Source organism: Colletotrichum abscissum, assembly GCF_030869225.1.
Source record: "Colletotrichum abscissum strain IMI 504890 chromosome Unknown Scaffold_23.1, whole genome shotgun sequence".
NCBI classification, from domain to species: Eukaryota; Fungi; Ascomycota; class Sordariomycetes; order Glomerellales; family Glomerellaceae; genus Colletotrichum; species Colletotrichum abscissum.
In genome coordinates this window covers 548,947-571,155 of record NW_026850132.1, presented here as the reverse complement: position 1 = coordinate 571,155, position 22,209 = coordinate 548,947, and the positions used below count along the sequence as shown (strand labels likewise).

Below are 22,209 nucleotides of genomic sequence, written 5' to 3'. Positions count from 1 at the left end.
AGGATCATCAGACATGGGGAGAGAGAAGAAACCACACCCCGGCCCGGGTACCACGGCCAAGGACCGCCACCGCAAGGCTGGCAAGATCAATAAAGCCATTGACCGAAGTCAGCCGTTACCGCCAGGACTCGTCGCTGCGAAGCCGGTTACTGTGGTCAACAACAGCAAACACCAGTCATATTTCGAGTTCATCGAGAACAAAGATAAGAAGAAGCCTCTGCTCTTCCAGGTATGCCGCGCCGAGGCGGTTCCCTCGACACTTGCCGACCACCGGACTAACCAACACTGCGCCAGATTACAACAAACAAAACCCCGCCTCCTGGGATGAGGCATATCCCCCTTGGCAATCCTGAACTGACCGAACGATGCAAGGACATCTCGAGAGAGACTGGTGCCTCGGTCTACATTGTGGTAAGACGATGCCGAAAACTAACAGCCGTCAGGAACGATGATTGACCAGTTGTGATCTAGACCATGGCCAAGAATAACGCCTCGGACTTGAGCCAACAAATACACCGTGTCGGACACCATATTCGCGAGTATATCGTGGACAGGGCGCTAGAGGAATTAGGGCTGGACAGTGTCAACGAGCCGGAACTCATAGGTCAAGGCGACGCTCAGGTTGAGAAGATTCCCGAGAAACAAAACGATATCGACAAGCAGGCAGACGCCGCCCTACGAGAGCTATTCCCTCGCATTCCGAATACGGATCGACAACAAATCATCGATCATGCCTTCCAAAAGGTTTGTGATGCCGTGAGGTTTATGGGTGAAATGGGTAGGTGCTAACGAATCACTATAGGGAACAAAGTTTAAAGGCGACCTAGTCGTAGGACTCCAGCAGGAACTATCTCTGTCGCGGCGAGTGCAGCTTGCCGTCCTGGCACACATTCGACATAACCATACCAGATATGATCAGCTTCTTAGGGAGACAACCTGGCACAATGCCAGGCGAGTGACAGAACAGCTCTGTCTTGACTTCCTCGTCAAGTGGCGAGGCGACGACGAGAATGGCCGCGATCAGCTTGACGAAATTCTTCGCGAGGTAGTGGTTCTCTCCGATGATTCTGACGAGGAGGACTCGGACGAGGAGCCTGACTCCGACTCGTCAGAGGTTCTCATCACCAGGTCCAACAACATTGGCAGATTGTCGACACCGGCCGTAGCCCAGAACGTCGCTAACCGCGACAAACGCTTGTCAACAGCGATACCGTCGCATCCAGGATCTCCGATGCTTGTTGCCACGCCCGGGATGTCCAGGAGGGCTTACAAAAAGGCACGCAGACGGGCCAAACATCGTGAGCGTAACTTCAGTCGTTATGAGGCTGCTGCAAACGCTGCCTGGGATAACGCCAGACAGCGGCAGCGCGGGCCCGATGATCGCATGAACCAGGCGGGCAGCTCCGTTAGTCACGGAGCGCATCAACAGGGTCCGCCTGTTGAATTCATCGAGAACAGAGCCCCCATGGAGCGTATCAATCATGCGGGTTCGCAGATGAGGCTGCCTCCTGCACCCCCCAACAACGCAGGTGCCCGCGCTCGAGAGAGCCACCAGCTGCAAGATTTCCTCCACCCGTCCATTGAGCCAAGATCCCCTGACGGCGTGAGATCACCATCACGCTATTCCCATGGCGTGGTGGAATTCACAGACCGAAGAGGTCATGAGCTATATCCGCGTCTGAACTCCCCTCCCCGTGGCCCACTGATACGAGAGGAGCGCTATGTCCATCAAGCCCCCATTCACCAAAGCCATCCCATCCATGCGAGACCTTTGCGTGATGGCCAGGACATTGTTCAGCCGCCTGTATTATCATACCGCAATGTGCCACAGGATTCCCATCGGCCACTTGTGTATCAGCAGCCTCTGCGAGACCAGGGCCCTCCCCGACCTCAGGTTTACGCTGATAGAATCATCCACCGAGAGGACAACCTGAGACGACGTCAAGGCAGTGTTCCAGGAGAGAGAGCCAACCCCATTATGATTGAGGATCACAATGTTCACCAAGGTACAGTCGTTCTTGGCACAGGCGAAAGCGTCCGGGACAGATTTGGCCCCGACGTTGAGATTCTCGCTGTCCATCGCCCCGGACGTGATCGTGGCCATCATGGCCCGGATCCACAACTTTTCAATTCAATGGATGAAGGCTTCATTCGCTTGCGGGAGAACAATGTTGATCAGCGAAATGGATTGGCAGAGGAGGGCTTCCTCCGGCTTAGAGAGCGACCTGTCGTCGAACCCAGACATTATGCATATGGCATTGATAGACGTTCTCGTCTCGATGACCACCGGGCTACACAACAGCCACAGCCATACCGAGCAGCTGAACCTTCAGGGCAGGCTATCTACGTTAGGCGCGTGGAGAGACCGCCGCGAGCTGATGTATCCTATCCAGCGCACAACTATGAACGTGTGGAAGCGGCCAGAAATGACAGCCTTGCTCAGCGCGGAATCCCGTCGCCCGTGTACGGCGGAGCGTAAGTCAAGGACCAAGAACACTCGAAATCTACCAACTAACCCAGTTAACGCATAGGCAATATGAGCATCAGCAACATCATCCGATGCAGGGAGCATACGGTGTTCCCGTCCATCGACACGCCATGCCAGCCCAACAACTCGATGACCCGTTCAGGTCCGACAGATATCGGCCATCACCACCTCGCGCACCGCCGCGCCAGTGGCCGCGCGCCAATGACGACGTGATCGTGCTTGAGTAGGTAATGGCTGTGCGGAATAGATTTCCAACACTGACCATGATCGGAATGGTTATGAAAGCATGTGCGAAAAGGAACAGGGACGACAGCATGTATATGGAGTACAGGGATTACAAGCATCCGTCGACGAGGGTTTGGGTTTTGAAAATCGTCGTGGACGGACGGGCAAGGTATAGTCATTTTTGGTTGTAGGACGGAAGGGGTTGGTTGGTCATTCAGTGACAGCTTGGCGAGGATGCATGGAAGGAGTTGTTGTTAGATATGATACCCATGGTCGATGAGCAAGAACTGCTCTCGTCTGCGTCTTAGTGGCGGACTATGGATGGGACGGCCCCATTCGAATGAGAACATGTTAAAGAACCACATTGCCTTCATCACACAGAAAGCGCCGTCAAATGACTTCGCGATCAGTCGAAAGTGACCTGACCATTGAGCATTACCCTCCATTACAGATGCCAAGCTCACAATAGCTCGGTCCAGAATTGCAGTTGGTCACAATACTTCGGTGTCCTGCACGTACACAGGCTTGGTGAGGTGGTAGAAATTTTGTTATGATGTTGAGGCTTTCCATCGGGTCTGCGGCAGGCAACCACCAGCCGACCACGCCATCCATTATCGAGAATGATGTCGATACGAAGAACAGACAATGGCAACTTCCTCTTCCAGGTTCTATCAAAATACAAAGGGGGTGGAGATACTAATCGTTGCCTGGCTCTCGAACCGAACTGACTAGGTACTCCAGTATTTCAAACCACTCCATCGACCGCTCCTATATGTATGAACCATGGGTGGGCTCAGGAAGGCTGAGCTCAGCCAGTTCTGGCTCTATGCCATCCATGATTGCACAAACCAAAAAGAGTTCACCCCCCCGGTGCTGAACTGGGGGCTACGTATCTTGCTGCTCATGCTGGGATTCGAACTCAGGTACTCGCTAAGGGTGCCGTCGAGTAGGCTGGTTGGCGTATAATCGATTGTTGACCATGAAACACTCCGCCACCCAGGCAGTTTGACCTGACCCGTCGACTTAAATGGGCGCCTGCTGCCTGGTGACTGGAATGGAGTTGAGGGGGTATATAAAAGATGCTCCGGGAAGGTAGGAACCTTGGGGGATGGGGGCCATGTGAATACTCGATTTACCATACGAGGTGCGCTTGGCTATGAAATGTCTGTGGGACAACTGCCGAGCCCACGTTCCTGGATTGGATAAATGTGTTTTATTCCCATGAAGTATATAATAACTCTCCTATCGGGTTCATAATTGATGCCAACACCATCATCGTTTCTATACCACGCGGAGGTGCAAACACGGTGACTGGAACTCGCTTGAATACGCTTGCTGTAGAGAACACTTGGAAATGCGCTCATGTAGGTGGTGTTGGGATGTAGATATCCTGTTGCATAGGCACTCTCCGCGGTCAAGGTCCCTTCTTCTCGCCCCCTCGCGCTTTGCTGGTATTCTCTCACCAATACGCCCTACGAGACAGACGCCGCTACCGACCGGTGGATACCGAAGTGAGCCTTGCTTGTCACGATACCATTGCGGTCTCTAAGCACTGCGGTGGTCACAAGTGCCAGATTTCCCTTGCCCCTGGAGACCCGCGCATGTGTCTTCTGGTGTGACAGGAAGGCATCACGCTGGGAAAACAAAACAGACCTGGGTAACGTATGACGACTTTATACTACAGTTCATCCGAGTTTCAGCTAGCGTATCTTGAAGACTTTGCATCGTTGAGTGCGTATCTCGGGACATGACATAGACACAAGTACGCAGCGACTTTGATAACTCAAAGGTCGCGAAAATCTCCTTCCAGAGCCGAGTGTACCCATCGTCAATGAACACTAATCGCCGAGAAAGCCATCACCATCCTGTAAAGCCAAGATTGAAGTCATGTTAATGTGATCATCAGCTCATATATATTGAACCCCTCTGAGAGTTGATTCTAGCAGCCAGGTAACGGCACATTCCGTAAGAATGCAACGGTGTAGTTGATGAATCCAACAACAAAAAGCAGACATGTCGAACCTTTCCCGCCGCCCCTAGTCTAGTGTCATATTGCCGCGCGCGCAGAGATGGAAATAAGCTAAGGTACTATAGATAAACGTGAAGAAAAGAAAAGACATGCTTCCAAACCTCAACTCCATGAAAATGCAACCAAGAAAGTTCCCCCCTCGCATGCTTGAAGCCCCTTGTATCATCGAAAACGTAAAGGTAAGAAAGATGTTGCCAAGGATAAACGACGCAGCCTAATAGACACCCCATCATGATGCCAACATGGCCTGCCTCATCCGGGTCGGCTGCTGCGCCTCGGGCTCCTCTTCCTCTTCGCCCTGCGGGGTCGGCAGTTTCGTGTCGGGCACCTTGGGGAGCTTGGGCGGGTTGCGGATGGCGTCTTCGGCGGCGACGCTGGCCTCGAGGGCGGCGAGCTCGTCTTCGACTTCTTCTTCGTCTTGGACCGATATACGGCCGCCGAGCATCTCGCTGACTTCCTGTAGAGTGGGTAAAAAAGACCGTATGTTAGCCGAGGTTCCAAAACACACATGAACCCAGCACCAACGCGGATTCCATACCCTTTGATAAGCGATGGCATCAGCCGTCTCGCCCATGAGCTTCTCCACGTGCTCGATGCCGCCCATCTCGGAGTGGATCTCCTTGAGCACCTTGGTACCCTGCTGCAGACCGAACACGACGTCCTTCTGGATCATGGCGAACTCGACCGACGACGTGAGCTTCTCGAGCTGCTCGAGCTGGGCGTCCGTCTTTTGCAGGAGGGACTCTTGGTATTTCTTCCGGCGGAGGGCGAGCAAGGCGCGCGGCTTGTCGCCCTTTGCGAGCATCTGCTTCGCGATGGCCGTCTCTTTATCTGTCAGGACCGTGATGCGGCGCTGGTACTGGTGGAGCTTGTCGCGTTGGAGCTTCATGTCTAGGATTGCCCTGGAGGAGGGCGAGGTTCAAAGGTTAGCGAGAGCAGTTTACATTGTGAATGTGCGTGGTGGGAATGGTCGTGCGGCGGCGCATTGCGGATTACGCAGCGTCGGCGTCGCATGCGCGCGCGCGATATTTCGGTAGGATCAAGAGCTCGGGGACGTACTTGTCCTGGGCGGTGACTTTACTTGTGTTGCCGCCCATTTTGGAGAAGAGGATGATGCGATGCGACTATGCGATTCGGTTACAGTGTTGAGTTGGGGAGGAAGTCAGAAGGGTGGCCGGCTTCGTTGCGAAGAGGGTGCGTGTGTATGGCAAAGGAGAAAGGCGAACGAAGTGCCCGTGAGGTAGGTGTTTGGTGCACGAGGTTCCGGAGGTAGTTCGGTCGGTCAGTCGGACACGCGATACCGGTGATCGGTGACGGAGGAGGAATGGAGAGTCGGTCTGGGTCTCGTGCCTGAACCGGCTCGGTTTCGAGGCGCAACGCTGCGACGGAGGGTGGACTGGGGGCACCGCTGCGAGTGCTCCGAGGGTGGGCGGGCAGTTCGTCATTGCTCTTTCCCCCATGTATCAGGTGGGGGCGATTGCGGACCCTGATAAGATAAGAACGTTTGAGGTTCCCAAAATCTACCTTACCTAGTAAGTAAGGTACCTTAAGTTACGACGAGCGCAGCTAATGTGTCTTAGGTAATTCATGTTACCGGGCTAACGCTTTTGCAACTTCATGCCTCTAATCCTCTTGCCTACCTTACCTTACCTTAGTTGAGGTATCGCCGACTACATCTCTGTTGGATGGTGGTGCAATGGTATACATCATGGAGTGGCGACCACATTTCATGAGCCGTTTCCACTTTAGCATCATCGGCTGGACTAATGCTGATCTCGAACGCAATGACCGGCGTGAAAATACCTTACTCAAGATGATTTAGACAAGTACAGTTGCCATCCCATAGTAGCGAGTGAGACCAATGGATCTCACTTGCATTAAACACGACATAAAATTCCGGCTTGTAACGCTTACCCTTCCTGCATTCGCTCTAACCATGATGCTAGCTGCAATACAGATAGATATGTACACAGCCGGCCACCAGCAGAGTCAAGCCAAGCCAACCCTTCACAGATTAGGATTCCAAAAGTCCACCACCATATCATCCAACAACTCGGGTCCCAAGGCCGCCACCAGCTCCGCAATGCCAGCCTTGAGACATCCGCTCACCCCGACGTCCTGACGCTCCCACGCGACAAGATCGCCAGTCTCGAAAAGAAGTCCAGAGCCATCTATCCGCAGCTTGATATGGTCCATCTCCTCAAGTGAGCGGATCTCGTCAAGCGACAGGATGCCCGGCATACCAGTGTTGAACAAGAACGTGTCGTCATCGTGGTCATTCTCCTCATTCTTGGGATCTTCTGTAAACTCTTCTTGGCCGGCCGCAGGCTGATCTGAAGTATCCTTGGCTCCTTCGGCAGCTGGTGCGTCGGCTCTCTCCTTTGATAAGCTTAGGTACGGCTTGTTGTCCAAAAGGTCCGTGACTCTCTTGTCCATGAGATCCCAAGCCAGCGTCTCGGGATCCAGGATGTACTGGGGCGTGTAGTCCATCTTGTATCGCATCTTGGGACAGCTGTGAATGTAGAACCCGGGATACCAGTAACGATAGCCATCTTCCTGTGCCAGAGCAATCTCACGGATCGCGCCCAATTTCCCTGGTGCAAACTTGTGGATGGACTCGTGGTAGAGAAAGTATACGGCGGAAACGCAGTGAGGGAGCAGATCCAGTACACCAATGGCTACCAATTCACCATCCAAACGGTAGCACTGATGGAACGAACCGAGCTTTTGCTCTTTGCCGTCGGCCGTCGTGATTGTCTTGCGCTGGACCGGAGACTCGCACAGAAAGCGTTGGAAGCCGCGGCGAGAGATGTCGGCCGGCTCCTCCCTATGGACGACTCGCTGGTAGTTCTCATACACCAAGTACTTTTCCTCGGTGAAGACATCATCTTCCAGGGTAACGGTAAAGACATGGGCGGGCTCTGGAGGCAGCTGCAGGGAATCATATTCCGCCTCATGGACCCTCTCGATCAAGTCGAACTCAGAATCCCGTTTCTTTGCCTGCTCGCGTGACCGAGGGTGGAGGCGAGCTGCCTCCTTGATGTAGGCATCGCCCGTCAGGTATTTGTTGAACCGGTTGATGGTTTGTCGCTGATCTCGGGTGGGTTTGAACTGGGTGGAGTCCAGGCGGAGGGTGTAGTGAACGCAGCACGCGTGGAGTTGGTCCGGTCGGTAGAGGGTCGTCCCGGAGCGCCTCCAGTAGTGATCCAGCAAGGTTTGGTAGTATTCAGGAGTAAGGGATGTGGACTTGGCATAGTAAGAGAAGCCTGTCGAGTAGTGGCTCAAGTTAGTGACGGATCAGATCAGGGAATCCCACAGTGGCCGACCGCAAGTCACTATTCCGCAAGCCCTTGTGCGGCTTACACGAGACGACATGGGAGAAAACGAGGGATGGCATTCACGTTTTGACTGACTCTTGCCTTGGCGGCCACAATAACCACAGCGCGACGAATTAGAATATCCTAAGCTTGTATTAGCAAACCATATGGTGTGAAGTCTTGTTTAGTAGTAGCTAGCTAAGCGCAATTTCTCAAACCGCGTAAAACTGAAGATGTTTCTGAGATGTGAACATTATTGAATGGGAACAAGTCTCGTAGCGTTGAGCCTTAAGGTCGAATGAGAGCAGAGAACAGGGGGCTATGGGAGCAAATGAGAAAGCCAATCGCGTGCCTTCGGGTTCAATGTACGTATGGTGAGGACACATCCCGAATTTTGGAGGCAAATGGGCTGGCAAGCGTGGGATTACGCATCCATGCCGTGCAGACAGACCCCCAACTTGATCCGACTTCGAAGGATTGAAGTCAGGTTTGTGTGACTGAGAACGGGATGCAGTGACATCGATCGGCGCAGATGCACGAGGAAAAAAAGGCAACTAAGCCAGTTCCAGACCGACCAAGGGAGCTACCCCATAAAATGCCACGAGCCAACGGCGGCTGAGAGAAGTTGCACGGGGGCAGATGGTTGGAGGAGAGAATAGGACGAAGGACTCACCGATTGGAGTTATATAGGACAAGGCATCGCCAGGGGTCTGCATGCTTGTGTCGTCCATGACTGTCTGGTCTGCTGCGACTTGCTCGCTCTACTAACGCGCCAGGGAAGCAGCCAGCTCGACTAGTGCTAGGCAAGCACGAAACGTTGGCTGATATTTGAAGTGATCGCTTCCGAGGCGGGCACGCGGGTTGACGTCTAAACGCCCGGCGAAGAGGAGGGGTACGCTATGTATCTTGTGACTGTGATGACAAGATGAGAGTCGAGGGTTGAGCCGCTGCCTTTCTATCCCCTCTTTGACGGATGGCGCTGTTCGGCTAGGGATTCGACTTGATGCAGTGAAGCCCAGTCGGGAAGTGTACTTGTTGGTGGAACTCTCACACCCCTTGCGGCATTGGAGTGGGAAAGCGTGGGGTCGCGAAGCTTGAGATGGAGTGAGGGGTTAGTCGCGAGACACGACCTAACGGCCTTTTTCTTTTTTAGTTGCAGCGCTGCGAATTGCCAGCTGGTTGGCCGTGACGTCTGTTGTCTAGCGCTTGGCGCAGTGCGGCCTGACAACCTGGAAGACGGAGGAATATGAAGTGAATGCGACGCGAGGGAGGCTCTCCCCTTGGAAATATGAGGAGTCTGCCTGTGACATGGACCGGTATTTATTTGTAGTCTGTAGTGGCCAGTCAATATCCAGTATGTGACCTCGAATAGCCCCCCCAAAAAGAGGTATGACGACGTTGCGTTTGTCTGCCTGCTCGCGCGCTTGCCTCACCTTACCGCCCCATTTAATTGTGCCTGCTGGTCCCAGTCTGTTTGTACCTTGTCTGCCAACGCAGACACTCTGCTCTTTGACTCGAACCAGCTCGTCGAAGCCCGTGTAAGTTGAGTCGGTAGACGTTGACCCTCAATGTGCCGGCTCGGCTTAGCTATACGCCGCTCTTTGTTTGCTGTGTGTATCTGCTGGTCAGTCGCCCGACGACGATGGAGGCACGGGTATGCAGGAGCTCAACGTCTGGAGCATGGGTAATGCAAATGTGCAGCGTTACCCTACCTCGCGGCAGATGACTACACCATTAGGTCTGCAATCTCGGTGGCCCGAAGGGATGTCGCATACGACGTGCCAGGATGAGGTGGCAGCGGCTCTGTCGGATCGGAGAATGACGCGAGAAAGGCGCCTGGATGAGAAGTTGATATGCGATAGCTTGAGTAAACGGTGCGGCTTCGGAATTTCAAGCTTAAAATGCTACTGATAGTAGCAGTCGAGTGAGCGTGCCAGCTGTAGCATCAGGAGGCAAGACCAACCGAAACGGGCCCCAAGGTAAGCAGGTAGCAATGAGGCATCGAGATACGATCGGCGGTGAATGCAAGTGAGCTATGGGGGTGTTGTATTTCGTCGCATCGCTTAGGGTTGTATCTGGACCTCCCTCCTGGAACTCGATGGAAGAACAGAAGCTGCGTTCCAGTGCACGCACCCGCCAGGTCGAACAACCTACCGGCTGAGGATTCTAAACCTGGAGGTAGGTAGGTTCGGATACTTAGCCCTTCGTCAAGGATCTCAAGGCTTACGGATTGCGATGGTCAGCATCGGACTAACTCATCAAGAAGGTCCTTCCTTGGCTGTTCAACTCGCACACGGTGGCCTTGAGCGGAAGTTGTAACCCCACGTCAAAGTCCTATCCTGGATGCGAAAGTGTCTTTTGGTTGGTGAATTGCCCGTAACATGAGTGGCCAGCGTGCTTCCAGTTCTGATGCAGTGTGGGATGTATCCCGTCAAACGTCTGAAATACAACCAGCTGCGATAGGTGTGAGTGTGGCTGCACCCCTTCCCTGAGCTCGATGTTGAGCTACCTCGCTAGTGAGTCAAAGACGAAGGATTTTGGTTTCATTTCAGCCAGACACTGGAGCAGTAACCACGCAGTCTGCGCGTTGTATCGATGATCGTTAAATTCTAGTCCTGATGCTCTGTGGTCATTGTTACCTGTCCATACTAAGACAATTTACACCGGAATTCTCAATAGGCCGCAGACGTGTTCTTGAGCATAAACGTCGTTGTGGATGACACTGGCAGGACACATCAGAGCTCTCAAAAGCCAATCAGAACCTGCCGCAATGAGTTCACTCTCGAAACCAATTAGTGCCCAGAATGTACGACAACACCTGGACTCCAATTGAACTGCCAGAAAAAGGCTCCGATTCTAGTGTGATGGTGTCGGTGATGGAAGGCTTTGGCAGCAGCCAGGTAGCTGTTTGATCTTGGCGTATGAGCTTATAACTCTTCGCTGAAGGCCACCTCGCAGGCTCGTTCTCAATCTAGCCGACGCCTGGAGACAGTGACTGGCTACTGAGAATCCAAAGTGAGCATGCCAATATCGCCAGCATGAAGCTGCCATCCTGCAGCCAGGCAGCTTGCGGATGAGTCGGTCCCCGTTGAAGATTTGGCATTCACTTCCAGGTAGTGCCCCAAAGAGAATTAATTCTACGCAATCCTCAGTCGGGGGCCGGGGCCCCTTGTTAAGCCCAAAAGCAGTCACCCGGTCCCTACCCGCCAGCTGTTCGCACGTCAAAGGAGGCGCTTGAGTTGGCTAGAACCGTTGTTCGGTTCATTGCGCCCCTCTGTTGTCTAGTGAGACTTTGTTCAGCAAAGAATCCCACTGGTCTTGTCGAGTCAGAGGAACCTGTTCTTACAGATAGCGGACGCAAAGCACATGGCGAATCGAATAGGTCTTGCAAGTTCCTGGGCAGCGCCAACTGATTCTGTAGCCACGAGGTAACAGGCAGCTGCTGGCCTAAACAACGTTCTTGCACTTGCTCATTTTAGTCGGAGCGACACGGCGTGGCTTGGATTGGACACCTGTGCCAGCGAGATGCTTGTTCGACGCATCACTTGGCCTGGGAGCCAAGACAACAATAGATTATGGGGGCAACGGAGAACTAGTGTTGTGTACAGTGTACTTCTGGGTGATGCGAATGGTTCCCGGCTCTGCTGACTGATTCGAGCCTGGGGAGATGGAACGGATACGAACCGTTGTGTTCGTGCCAAGCGGCATTGGAGACGGTCTAAACATTGGTAGCATGGCCGATTATTAGTTGATTAGTTGAGTCCGAAGGCTAGGTAACCTTCGGGTGCTCTTTGCAAGTCGCAACTCTTGGAAACGCCGAGCAAACTTTCAAAGAAAGACATTCCAACCTAACCTGGAAGCGCACACGCAAGTCCTTCAGATAAGGCGTGGTATCAATTAACATTTTTCAGACATGATGATATGGGTGGAATTTGTAAAGGCAGATGCGGATGATTTGAGTTGCAGGCCCGAAAGGTACTCTGCACATTGGCAAGAAACTGAGAAGGTTGTGGTAGCAAACGGTGTGGGAAGTACAGCAGTGCAACGTCGATACGGTTGGCAAGCCGCAAATATGAGGATTAGAGGGAACGTCTAGTTCGCCAGAGCTGGACTTGATGGGACCAGTCTCTCCAGCCCCATCAGGTCCTCTGCAGCACCCCACCCCTCTAACGCATTCTTGGGAACATGGCCTGCCGCAAGTGCAGTGGATGCCGAGCCTGCAGGGCATGCGGCACATTTGGCATCCAATGCTTGTGCTCGAGGTTTCGAGTGCGCCGGCGGCGATGTCGACGAATAGTGGGTATGGTATGTAGATATGTACTGCGTACCCGTGGGCCCGAGAAGTCTGAAGATGCAGAGAAAATACTCGTGGGAATACCGGACAGCCAGGCAAGGCGTAACGAGTTTCGGACTGACTGACTGACTGAAAGCGGCCGATGGAAAGGAAGCGCTGGAACACTGGGTCTGGACCTCTGGGCGTGGATGGCGAGACTGGAGGAAACAGAGAGAGAAAGAGAGAGGAAGGTACAGGGTGCCGTACAGATACCTTACCAGCCCGCGCTTTCCTGGCCTTTCCCGTCCCTTCCCAAAATGTCAGGTTGAGCTTCCCTGTGCCTGCCTCAGCCTGCGGACCTGCCCTGACTGTATCCCAGAAACCCAGGGCAGAGAGACAGACCAACAGGGAGCTTTCCCCATGCATGTCACTTCTCACCCCCATCTCTTGCCTGTCCTTGCCACACCCTGTTGATTTTTCTTATGTATCTTTATTTCTCTGCCTCTTGGTCGGCTTTTCTACGCTCAACTCATGCATCCGCTACGGGATACCTACTGTTGCCCACATTGGCTGCTCTGCTCATCCTTCCCACACGCCGCAGCCACACCACATTTTCTTTCCCTTCTCTCGCTCTCTCTCTTTCTCTCACACACACACACCAACCTACCTTAGCTTTCCGTCCCCAGCCTGGCATCATACCCTGACCTCCCATCTACCTTCACTTTTTTTTTTTTCCCTCTCTCTCTCTAACCAGCGTAGCCTGCCAGCTAGCTAGACCACCTGAGTAGTCCCTCCTCCCCCCTGCTCGGTACCGTGGGCTGTTGGAGGCACAAGCTCTGCCTTCAAAGGGTTAAGTATATAAATCAACTTTAATTTCCCCTGGAGCCCGTTCCCGCCCAAATTTTGCTCTTATGGCACGAGACATGCCACTCTCTGGCCTGCACCAGAGCTCCCAGCTACTATTACTACCGCCGCCTGAGCAACCTATGTCCATCCTGGCCCATCCCGGCCTTGACTTCTTTCACTTTCCACGTTGAACACCTTTGCTCCTTGTGTCCGTTCCGTTGCCGTCAGCTCCTTGAGCCAAGATATACAATCCCCATCTTTTACCTTCTCACTAAGGTCTTTCGTCACTCAGTGGTGCGTGCCTCAGTCATATCTGACGCCGCGTCTTTCCGCTTCATCCTCCTTCCCGCCTCCTCTCTGGTCTACAACAAGCAACCTTTGTCACCCAGAATTCTCAAACCCCGAACCAGCCAGACGACGAGTTTTCTTGCTCTTCTGTCCTTATTTCCATCGCCCGGCCGACACGACACTTGTCTGCCTTGCCCCGACTTCGCTCTCTGTAAGCCATTGAGTGACTCGGTACGGTCAAGGTTTGCCCTTTGGCCGGAAGCGTGCGACTGCTGGCCCGACACAGGCTGGTCCCACTCGTTTCTCCATCGTGGTGGTGAATCCATCCGAGCGTTCCCTCAGCTGGTCTCTCTTTCACTCTTTCGCTCTCTGCTGCTGCTGCTGCTGCCGCCGCCGCACCTACGATCGCACCGCCTTGGGGTCTGCCCTGGTCGGATCTCGCAGAGAAATCTAGTAGCTGCTACTGGTTCTCAAATCCGAGTCTCGTTCGAAGCTACAACACGCGCCAACAACCTGCGCTTCACTCAGGGTTCTCTCGCTGTCGTGTGATTCGGCATCGCACCCTTTCCCATTTCCAACAGCTCATATCACTTAAAAAAAGGCGCGATCATGTCGTTGAAAAACCTTTGAACCCGCATCGAACCCCGACACCCACCGCCGCCCGGACAGATTTGGACTTGCAAATCATCTTGCGAGGGAAAAAAGTTACCGGACCTACCGCCACCGCACATCAGAGCAGCCCCCCACCATAACCGACCCCAAACACATTCCAAAATCAACCCCGCGACAGACGAGCTTTCCGAGATGGCTTCCTCTCATAAGGAGCGGACGATGGAGTCACGCACGGGAAGAAGCAAGCAGCGTAAGTGCGCAAACGGGGCAGAGGCAATACCCCTCCCATTCTGAGCCTCTTCCCCCGACCCTGGTGCGCCTGCTCGCTGCGCGGGACCCACTAACACCTTGGTCATCGCAGGTTACAACTCCAAAGGCGAGCGCTTGGTTGCTGGTGTTGTTCCCCTAACCAAGGACAAGCGCTACGTCCTCCTCATCCAGTCCACCCGTCGGAAGGGCTGGGTACTGCCCAAGGGCGGCTGGGAGACAGACGAGGAGTGCACCGAAGCGGCGGCGCGTGAAGCCTGGGAAGAAGCAGGCATCACTATCGAGATCGACTATGATTTGGGAGACATCGTCGAGACGAGAGCACCGAAGCACTCTAGCAAAGACTCAGCCAAGGCCCTGTATAGGTTCTACGAGGCTACCGTCACAGCGCAAGAGGAAGCTTGGCCCGAGAGCCACAAGAGGGAACGCCAGTGGATGACATACGCCCAGGCCAAAGATGCGTTGGCAGCTCGACCTGAGCTCCTTGAGGCATTGACAAGATGCACTATGAAGAAGTCATGATACGCACCCGGCGCATAGACGCCCGAGGTTCCTTGGCTTTTGTTTGCTCCTGGTTCCTAGCGCAAACAGACATCTTCACGGTGCAATATGCTACCAAGGTCACCGCTGTTGTTAAACAAAGATGCGCCCCTGCGATGATCTATGGATCACGAAGAAGCTGAAAGTGCCAAAGGCTCCTTGACTCCCGGTAGAGGAGACGATGTCCCCGAAGAGCACACCTGGTAATTCGTCGGCTCCATTCGGTTTACAGACGAAACAACTCTCGTACTAACCCGCCGAGGAAAGAAAAACAAGAAAAGAAAAATAATTGCATTATGATATGGGCGTTGATGGTTTGCTTGCTATAGATGACGAAAATCAAAAGGGGCGGCCCAGGACTGGCATGGGAAGCATCAAAGAGCAGAACTGCAACTGAGAAATGGCGAAGCGGGAGTATTTTCATGGCAGTCATGGCCATTCATGACTAAAGCCAATGCTCTTTGGAACTGTTGGGGACACTTTGCGAGATCAAATGATTCTTTGATTATAGATAGACCAACGCAATAGTCCGCAGAGAGCAGTATCGTGAGAAAGAGACAACACGAAGCTAGACGTAAGAAAGCTGCAACCCTCCTGAGGTTCGTGTGACCAGACCTTTCCCAAGACCTGATCCAAAACCTAGTCTCCTCCATGTCACTGGCGCGACACAAAGCCTTCCTCACCAACCGCAAATGTCTACCTTCTGTCTGTCAGCGCGGGCATCGGAAGTTGAGAGCAGACATCCGGATTGAACTGGCTGCTTCCCCTCCACAGCACCACCCAAACACCCAAGGTACCGTCAGGGACCGCGACTGCCCCGCATGCATCTGAGATCATCAGAAATTTTGACAGCAGGGATTGACTCATGCCCCGCCTTTCACGTGCCCTAGCCGCCCACCTCCCACCAGCAAACGATCCGTGCTTGCGGTCTCTGCCGGGACGGTTCAGCTCCACCCGGCTCCTTCTGCCATGTTGTTGTACCTCTTCGGATGACGCAAAAACAGGCTTTCCGATGCCACACTCCAGCTACCTTTGAGAACACCGCCACACCCACCAAGCCGTACTAGGGGGGACCCCACGATGATGATGGCTTGATCGATCACACCCAGCGTTTCTGAGCCAAAAGAAGCGACCAAAGCACGATTGCCCGTACCGAGAAGATTGAGGCAAGCTATTGACGAGTGTTCGAAAACTCCTCTTGATGATGTCCTTGTGCGGCACATTATAATCCACCCATTCGCTTTGCTGCATCGCATTCGCCTCGCATCCTCTTTTTGCGCCCAAATCGATGGACTGGGACAAGCCCGAATGCAATAACTACCACATACCAATGACAACAAGATAACGATGGAAAACCTCAACATCTCCGATGCCCCTCCCCAGGGGCCCCAGCCCGTTCTCGGCGGCCGCGCGCCGCCTCCCCAACAGACCCCTCAGCTCCCGCCTCAGATGTTCACCACTGCGGCGCAGCTGCTGGACATGACCGACAGTATGGGAAATACCACGGCAGCCTCGGCCGCATGAGTGCTGCGGTACTCTTCGCGACACCAAACGCTAACCTTCCGTCAGAGAAGCTCATGGTTGCACTGCGCGACGGGCGCAAACTGATTGGCGTCCTCCGTAGCTGGGACCAATTCGGTATGTAAACGACAAAACCCCAGACAACTCGTGAAGCTGTACTTGGAAAAAAGGCTGACAATGGACCTCTTTCCTTTACTTGTTCTCAGCCAACCTCGTTCTTCAAGACACCGTCGAGCGCGTCTACGCCCACCCGGACCCGGAAGCCAACCCGCCCCGCGAAGGGGGCCTCTTTGCGGATATCAAGCGCGGCATCTTCCTTGTTCGCGGCGAGAACGTGCTCCTCCTGGGCGAGATCGACCTCGACAAGGACGACGACCCACCCGTGGGTTACGAGCCGGGCGAGCTTAAGCTGGTTCAGGGCCTGGCAAACGAGAGGAAGGAGAAGGAGAAGGCGCGCGACAAGGGGCGGATCAAGAAGCTCAGCACACTGGGCTTCGAGGGCGAGAACATGGGCGAGATCCTGCTCTGATTCTTCCTGGTTCATGTTCTTATCCCCCTCTCCCCCGCCTTCACGATGACATTTCTGCGCGGGAAAACCCTGACCATCAGAACAACAGCAACTCAGCTTATGGTCTCTTTATTCATTCTCCATATGACTCACGAATGCACGCCGAATGAGAATGGGTTCGGGTTGGATTCGAGCTGGGAAAGGAAGCCAAACCCCGAGACCCTGATGTGGTCTATGTGATTGCCGAGTGATACAACGCACCGGCTGTCCACTTTGTCCTTCCGACGCCGCAGTGGAAGGCTGGTAGGATGCTTGAGCAGAATATTGTGAAATGCTCGTCATCCAGGGTCCGGTCATCACGACCGACGCCAGCAGAATAGATTTTAAAGCGTTTTACAAATTACCTGGGAAAAGCTTGAAGTTGTGCGTGTTGCTTTGCTCTTCTCGTCTCTCTAGCACTCGGTCACCTGGCGCTCATTGAAATCAATGTTTATTTACAAAGTTGCAAGGGAATTCCATATCTTTATACGTTACCCCCTTGGCTCACAAGTATATGCTCTTCATTATAACCCAGGAACGAAGCCCTCAACCAGGACATCCCACTCGCTGGGGAAGTGAGGTCCCTCCTCACCATCCCAACCACCAGCCATCATGGCCACGGCTAGCAGCAGACTACTCGAGCTCGGGAAGTACGGCGTCGGCACCCTCGTCCCGCCGACGGGGTATCCCGCGTCGTCAAACTGGAACGTCGGGTGGAGAAGATAGTCGACGGCACGATTCGCGTCGCCCAGGCGGAGGCTGTTCATCGCGAGCATGGGGAAATCCCAGCCAAAGGATTCGTCGAGGTCCCACAGCGCCCAGATCCGGGCAGCGGTCTCCTCGAGTGCGGGGCGGTTCAGCGGCGGGCCCGAGGCCGGCGGCGGGAGGAGGCCAAAGATGCCGGCCATGGCCGGGTGGTCTTGCACCGTCGTCGTGTTGGCTGTCCACATGTTGGGGATGTCTTGGTAGACGGGGTACGTGCCGTCGATGATGGGTAGGGGCGCGAGGTTATCTCTGACGGTGGTCCAGGCTTCCGGGACGGAGGCGTTCTGGCGGGATTTCCAGGCGATGGCGACGTCGAGGCCGAAGCGCCAGTACGCGAGCTCAAAGGTCGGGTTGACGGTGGCGTTGGGGTTGGTGTTCTCCGAGACCGGGTACATGGGCGGACCGAGGTCGTAGACGCCCGTCGTCTCGTTGAGGAAGGCGTACGAGGCCATAAAGTCCGCCGTCGCGGTGAGGACGGCGTCCCAGCCAGCGAGGGTCTGCGGGGTGGGCGCGTGGCGGTAGGCGAGCTCCGCAAAGTACATTGGGTGCGGCTGCTGCCAGATGAGGAGGGTGTTGATTTCGCCGGGGGCGTCGATGGCTGAGGGGTCCGTCATTTTGCCCCAGCGAGCGCCGGCGTAGCCTTGGGTTGAGGCGCGGTTGAGGGAGGTGGGGAGTAGGTGGGTATAGGTTCGGGGGAGGGAGCGGGCGAGGAGGGCGTGGTTGTTCCAGCGGGCGAATTGGAGGGTGTGCCAGAGGATCATTTCCATCTTGGAGCGAGTGTGTGAGCTGGATGTGGTCCCTCATCAAGGGGTTTGGAGGATGGAACTTACATGGAACTTGCCAAACCATCCATTGTTCACGAGACCGGACTCTATGTCCCTGTCAGCACTCTTCTCGGGTGACAGAGAAGTTGATAGGGGGTTCGGACCGCTAAATCACCTTGTGGAGGATAGTCTGACGCCGAGTTCACCGCCACGAGATACTGAGACTGGATTATCCTGCGCTGAAGCTCGGTCGCGTTGGCATCCGATGTCCCCGTTAGGTCTACAAAGGCCCCGTTGTTCCAATAAGCCGGCCACCATTCCCGCGAAGCCGCCACGACGCCGTCAAGCTCGGGCACGGATTCGGGTGCAGACGGCGCAAAATTGGCCGTGAATCGTAGCGTATCCGTCCCACTGGTCGAAAGGACATAGCGATGGCTCCCGTCGGTCGGTGGTTTGATAGCACCACTACCACCAGCGGCGACATCCCACTCGAGTGACAAGTCGTACTGCGTGGTGGTCAAATCGTGGTGGATCGCGGCCTTGTTGGTCTCCCCTCCGCCAGGGGTCGATAGGGATGTCTTATGCAGGTCCGTCTGGTTGAAGACGCCTACGAACGGGGCGCCAAACTTGTCCTTTGTCGGGTAGGGAAAGTCGAAGAAGATGGATAAGGCGCCGGAGGAGAGGAGGGCTGATTCGACGGACACGGCGACGCTGTCCAAGGACGGGTCGGCCCAGGTTTCGACCTTGACGGTGTGGTTTTTATATATGAAGCTGGAACGGATGACGCCCGTCCACATGTCGAGGATCTGTTCCTTGTTGCTAAGCATGTCCTCCGTGACTGTCGTATTGCTGCTGTCGGAAAAGGAGAAGCCGATGGTGCCTAGATTTATACGGTGCGGGTTCTCGCGGAGCCAGTCTGCGATGTCGTTGTTTGAGGGGTTGGCCATGTTGTACTGTACAAGTCGGCCGTGTGTCCACCATTCTGTGCCGTGGTAGTCTATCGTGAAGAGAGTCAATACATGCTTTCTGGACCCAATACTGTTGTACGCCTCTCGGTCGTGCTATCTCACCTTCGATCTGAGTCTGACCAGGCGTTGTGGGCAAGCTGAAGTTGTGCCATCCCCATGTCGACATCGTCGCAAAGGGGCTGAAGGTCTGGAGACCCGTGATATCGGCACCAAAGGCGAAGTTGCCGTTGCCTACCTGCAGAGGCGTCTCAGGGGAACTGGCATTACGGCGAGGGTTGAAGGCTTGGACGACCTTTTGCCTGTCGATTTTGGCCTCGATGAGGCTGCAGAGCAGCGGTAGAAGATGCACAACACGCATGACTGTCACCTTCCAATTGGGAAATATCAAGACCGCATATGGGAAGCCAAATCGATGCGATGTGTATGGTGTCTACCCCGGACATCACGTTACGCGGGGAAACCGTGCTGCTCTTATTTCATCCCCAAGAGATCTGCGGTCCGGCCATGACGACGCGTGAGGCCGGGTCCTCCCCTCTTGTGGTCATGTGTGAAGTTTGTGTCCATTGTTCATGTCCGCCTAGTACTCACCTTTCGGTGTGGTTTGCACCGAAGGCACCAATGCCATGCTATGGATAGGCCCTGAGGAACGATGAGGGGAAAGAGATGAACTACGAATGCGGGGATACATGGTCTCCACTTTGGAATTGAGGCTATTCAAAACCCAGGCCGGCAGAAGTCCTCGTGGAGGATTGAGTTTGTCTGCGGAGAAAACGACAGGGATGCCACAAGTGGGCGACTCGGCTGAATTAACAGTTGAAAGCCTCCAGATGCCCTGAGGCTGGAAGTCGAAGTATAATGGCATCGAAAACTACCAACAGCAGTTGGATCTTACCGTCCGTAAATGCAAAATGCCGTAATTCTGGGTCCTGGCTCCGGGAATTAAGAGTCCCACCCGATGTCATCCGGCTGTCCGTCACTGGGGGAAGCGGGACAGGCCCCGGTCTTCAGCCACATTCGGCAGGGGCTAATTGTGGCTGATGTATCCACCAGCTAGGCTCCTGCAGCCCAGCAACCGCCCCGATTGGGCAAGCGCATAAACATCACTCATCCCTTCGATACAGTAGGGGGGACCCTTTCACAGGCACCTTACCTCATGTCGCCCAAACAGCCAACGCAGCGCACCGTGGATCCAACAACATCTTGATTTGGCATTTCACCTCCAGACATACCTCCTCCGGTCGCGCAAACAGGATACGAGCATCGAGTCGACACCTTTGGACGTCATATGATTTTCTGGTATGTTACAACATCAATGGCATCTCTCTGCGACTTCCCTCTGGATTTCAATTGTTCCATTACCCCGCTAACCACTGGAATGAGCAGCCTTCGACGATAACATTAAACATCGAACCTCCTTTCGCGCGCATTTCGATAATAGACGCCGCCTACCATGGACAGGGTCGCGGGCCTCACAGTGTCAGTACTACACCCAACACCGCATCTATGATGTCCCTTTTGCAATATATCAGTGTGAGGACGGGTTTGCTGGCGGGAATACCACCGCTGCCACCCCCAGTACCGCCAGCTGTACCCGATCCTCCCCCACGGCAATATGGCGGTAGTCTCGTCAATCGAGACGTGACTGTCATCCAGACTCCTGAAACGCAGATCCCAGAACCAGTATTGACAGCTGCTGACGATGACTACGAGGACGGCAGTAACCAGAAAGCGGCTAGGAACCAGTTTCGGGCGCGTACTGTCAAGGGAGCCAACAACGGTGTTGCACTGCGACAGTATGCTGAGGCTACACTTGGAGGCGGCAGCCTGCGTAAGGTTGTGAAGTTGCCTGAAGGCGAAGACGAGAATGAGTGGTTGGCAGTCAATAGTGAGTATCATCCGGGGGAATTAAGAGGTGGACCAAAGGAAACGGCACGACTGACACGACCCAAATGCAGTGGTCGACTTTTACAACCAGATCAACCTCCTCTACGGCGCTATTACCGAATTCTGCTCGCCTCAGTCATGCCCCGAGATGAAGGCAACCGACGAGTTCGAGTACTTGTGGCAGGACAGTGAAAACTACAAGAGGCCGACTAAGATGGCCGCGCCGGACTACATTGAGCACTTGATGGCCTGGGTACAGCGTCACATTGATGACGAGCAAATCCTGCCGAGCAGAATCGGTGTGTATTGCTTTGACATGCTCAACGGGATATTGTTTTTAACATGGACCGCTAGGTGTTGCCTTCCCCAAATCATTTCCCTCAACAGTGCGGCAGATCTTCAAGCGCATGTATCGCGTTTATGCCCACGTCTACTGCCACCACTACGCAGTCATCAGAGAGCTTGGACTGGAGCCCCATCTCAACACGAGTTTCAAGCAGTACGTTCTGTTCGTCGACGAGCACAAATTGGCTAGTGGCAAGGACTTTTATGGTCCTTTGAACGATCTCGCGGAGAAGATGATTGAGAGCGACTGAGACAGGCCAGACGAGCCTTTCGAGAGTATGAATGCATGCATTGTCTAGGCGTTGGGGAAACACGGATGACACGCCGGTTGGCAAGGTAATAAGGAAGGTCTGATGATTGGCGCGTGGGGCTTTGACACTGCTGAGCCTGTGGACACGAGGCATTGAAGCGGTTATTGTGATATCACTGTAGACTACAAACTGGGTAACGGGTAGTACGGCTTTGGTTGAGAATTCGAGAATTGAGAATGATCAAATCGCTGTGCATTCTCGAGTATTTTGGGTACACTG

At 54.2% G+C, this 22,209-nt stretch overlaps 9 protein-coding genes across 9 annotated transcripts; 5 read left to right on the top strand and 4 right to left on the bottom strand.

Moving 5' to 3' along the window:
• Positions 1-13: 13 nt before the first annotated feature.
• Positions 14-2,715, top strand: CABS01_09617 (uncharacterized protein; the record flags this gene model as incomplete). The annotated part of the gene is made up of 5 exons (XM_060542974.1): positions 14-229; positions 295-411; positions 472-744; positions 803-2,475; positions 2,532-2,715. 5 exons carry the CDS (start codon positions 14-16, stop codon positions 2,713-2,715), a joined length of 2,463 nt encoding a protein of 820 aa, XP_060400190.1.
• Positions 2,716-4,971: 2,256 nt separating this feature from the next.
• Positions 4,972-5,839, bottom strand: CABS01_09616 (Snf7 family protein; the record flags this gene model as incomplete). Its single annotated transcript, XM_060542973.1, has 3 exons — positions 4,972-5,199; positions 5,281-5,644; positions 5,802-5,839. The coding sequence occupies 3 exons, from the start codon at positions 5,837-5,839 to the stop codon at positions 4,972-4,974; spliced, it is 630 nt and encodes a 209-aa protein (XP_060400189.1).
• A 910-nt stretch (positions 5,840-6,749) lies between these two features.
• Positions 6,750-8,139, bottom strand: CABS01_09615 (arginine-tRNA-protein transferase; the record flags this gene model as incomplete). Its single annotated transcript, XM_060542972.1, has 2 exons — positions 6,750-8,008; positions 8,106-8,139. The coding sequence occupies 2 exons, from the start codon at positions 8,137-8,139 to the stop codon at positions 6,750-6,752; spliced, it is 1,293 nt and encodes a 430-aa protein (XP_060400188.1).
• An 875-nt stretch (positions 8,140-9,014) lies between these two features.
• On the bottom strand, positions 9,015-9,365 carry CABS01_09614 (uncharacterized protein; the record flags this gene model as incomplete). The annotated part of the gene is made up of 1 exon (XM_060542971.1): positions 9,015-9,365. A coding segment is annotated over one exon (351 nt), but the record flags the coding sequence as incomplete, so codon positions are not given.
• An 83-nt stretch (positions 9,366-9,448) lies between these two features.
• Positions 9,449-10,245, top strand: CABS01_09613 (uncharacterized protein; the record flags this gene model as incomplete). The annotated part of the gene is made up of 3 exons (XM_060542970.1): positions 9,449-9,597; positions 9,974-10,038; positions 10,127-10,245. 3 exons carry the CDS (start codon positions 9,449-9,451, stop codon positions 10,243-10,245), a joined length of 333 nt encoding a protein of 110 aa, XP_060400186.1.
• A 4,025-nt stretch (positions 10,246-14,270) lies between these two features.
• On the top strand, positions 14,271-14,867 carry CABS01_09612 (NUDIX domain-containing protein; the record flags this gene model as incomplete). Its single annotated transcript, XM_060542969.1, has 2 exons — positions 14,271-14,328; positions 14,440-14,867. The coding sequence occupies 2 exons, from the start codon at positions 14,271-14,273 to the stop codon at positions 14,865-14,867; spliced, it is 486 nt and encodes a 161-aa protein (XP_060400185.1).
• A 1,365-nt stretch (positions 14,868-16,232) lies between these two features.
• CABS01_09611 (LSM domain-containing protein) lies at positions 16,233-16,935 on the top strand (the record flags this gene model as incomplete). The annotated part of the gene is made up of 3 exons (XM_060542968.1): positions 16,233-16,374; positions 16,455-16,523; positions 16,613-16,935. The coding sequence occupies 3 exons, from the start codon at positions 16,233-16,235 to the stop codon at positions 16,933-16,935; spliced, it is 534 nt and encodes a 177-aa protein (XP_060400184.1).
• Positions 16,936-17,477: 542 nt separating this feature from the next.
• Positions 17,478-19,808, bottom strand: CABS01_09610 (uncharacterized protein; the record flags this gene model as incomplete). The annotated part of the gene is made up of 4 exons (XM_060542967.1): positions 17,478-18,485; positions 18,549-18,589; positions 18,658-19,479; positions 19,553-19,808. The coding sequence occupies 4 exons, from the start codon at positions 19,806-19,808 to the stop codon at positions 17,478-17,480; spliced, it is 2,127 nt and encodes a 708-aa protein (XP_060400183.1).
• A 1,145-nt stretch (positions 19,809-20,953) lies between these two features.
• CABS01_09609 (ploidy protein mob1 maintenance) lies at positions 20,954-21,930 on the top strand (the record flags this gene model as incomplete). The annotated part of the gene is made up of 3 exons (XM_060542966.1): positions 20,954-21,335; positions 21,406-21,633; positions 21,689-21,930. 3 exons carry the CDS (start codon positions 20,954-20,956, stop codon positions 21,928-21,930), a joined length of 852 nt encoding a protein of 283 aa, XP_060400182.1.
• Positions 21,931-22,209: the final 279 nt, after the last annotated feature.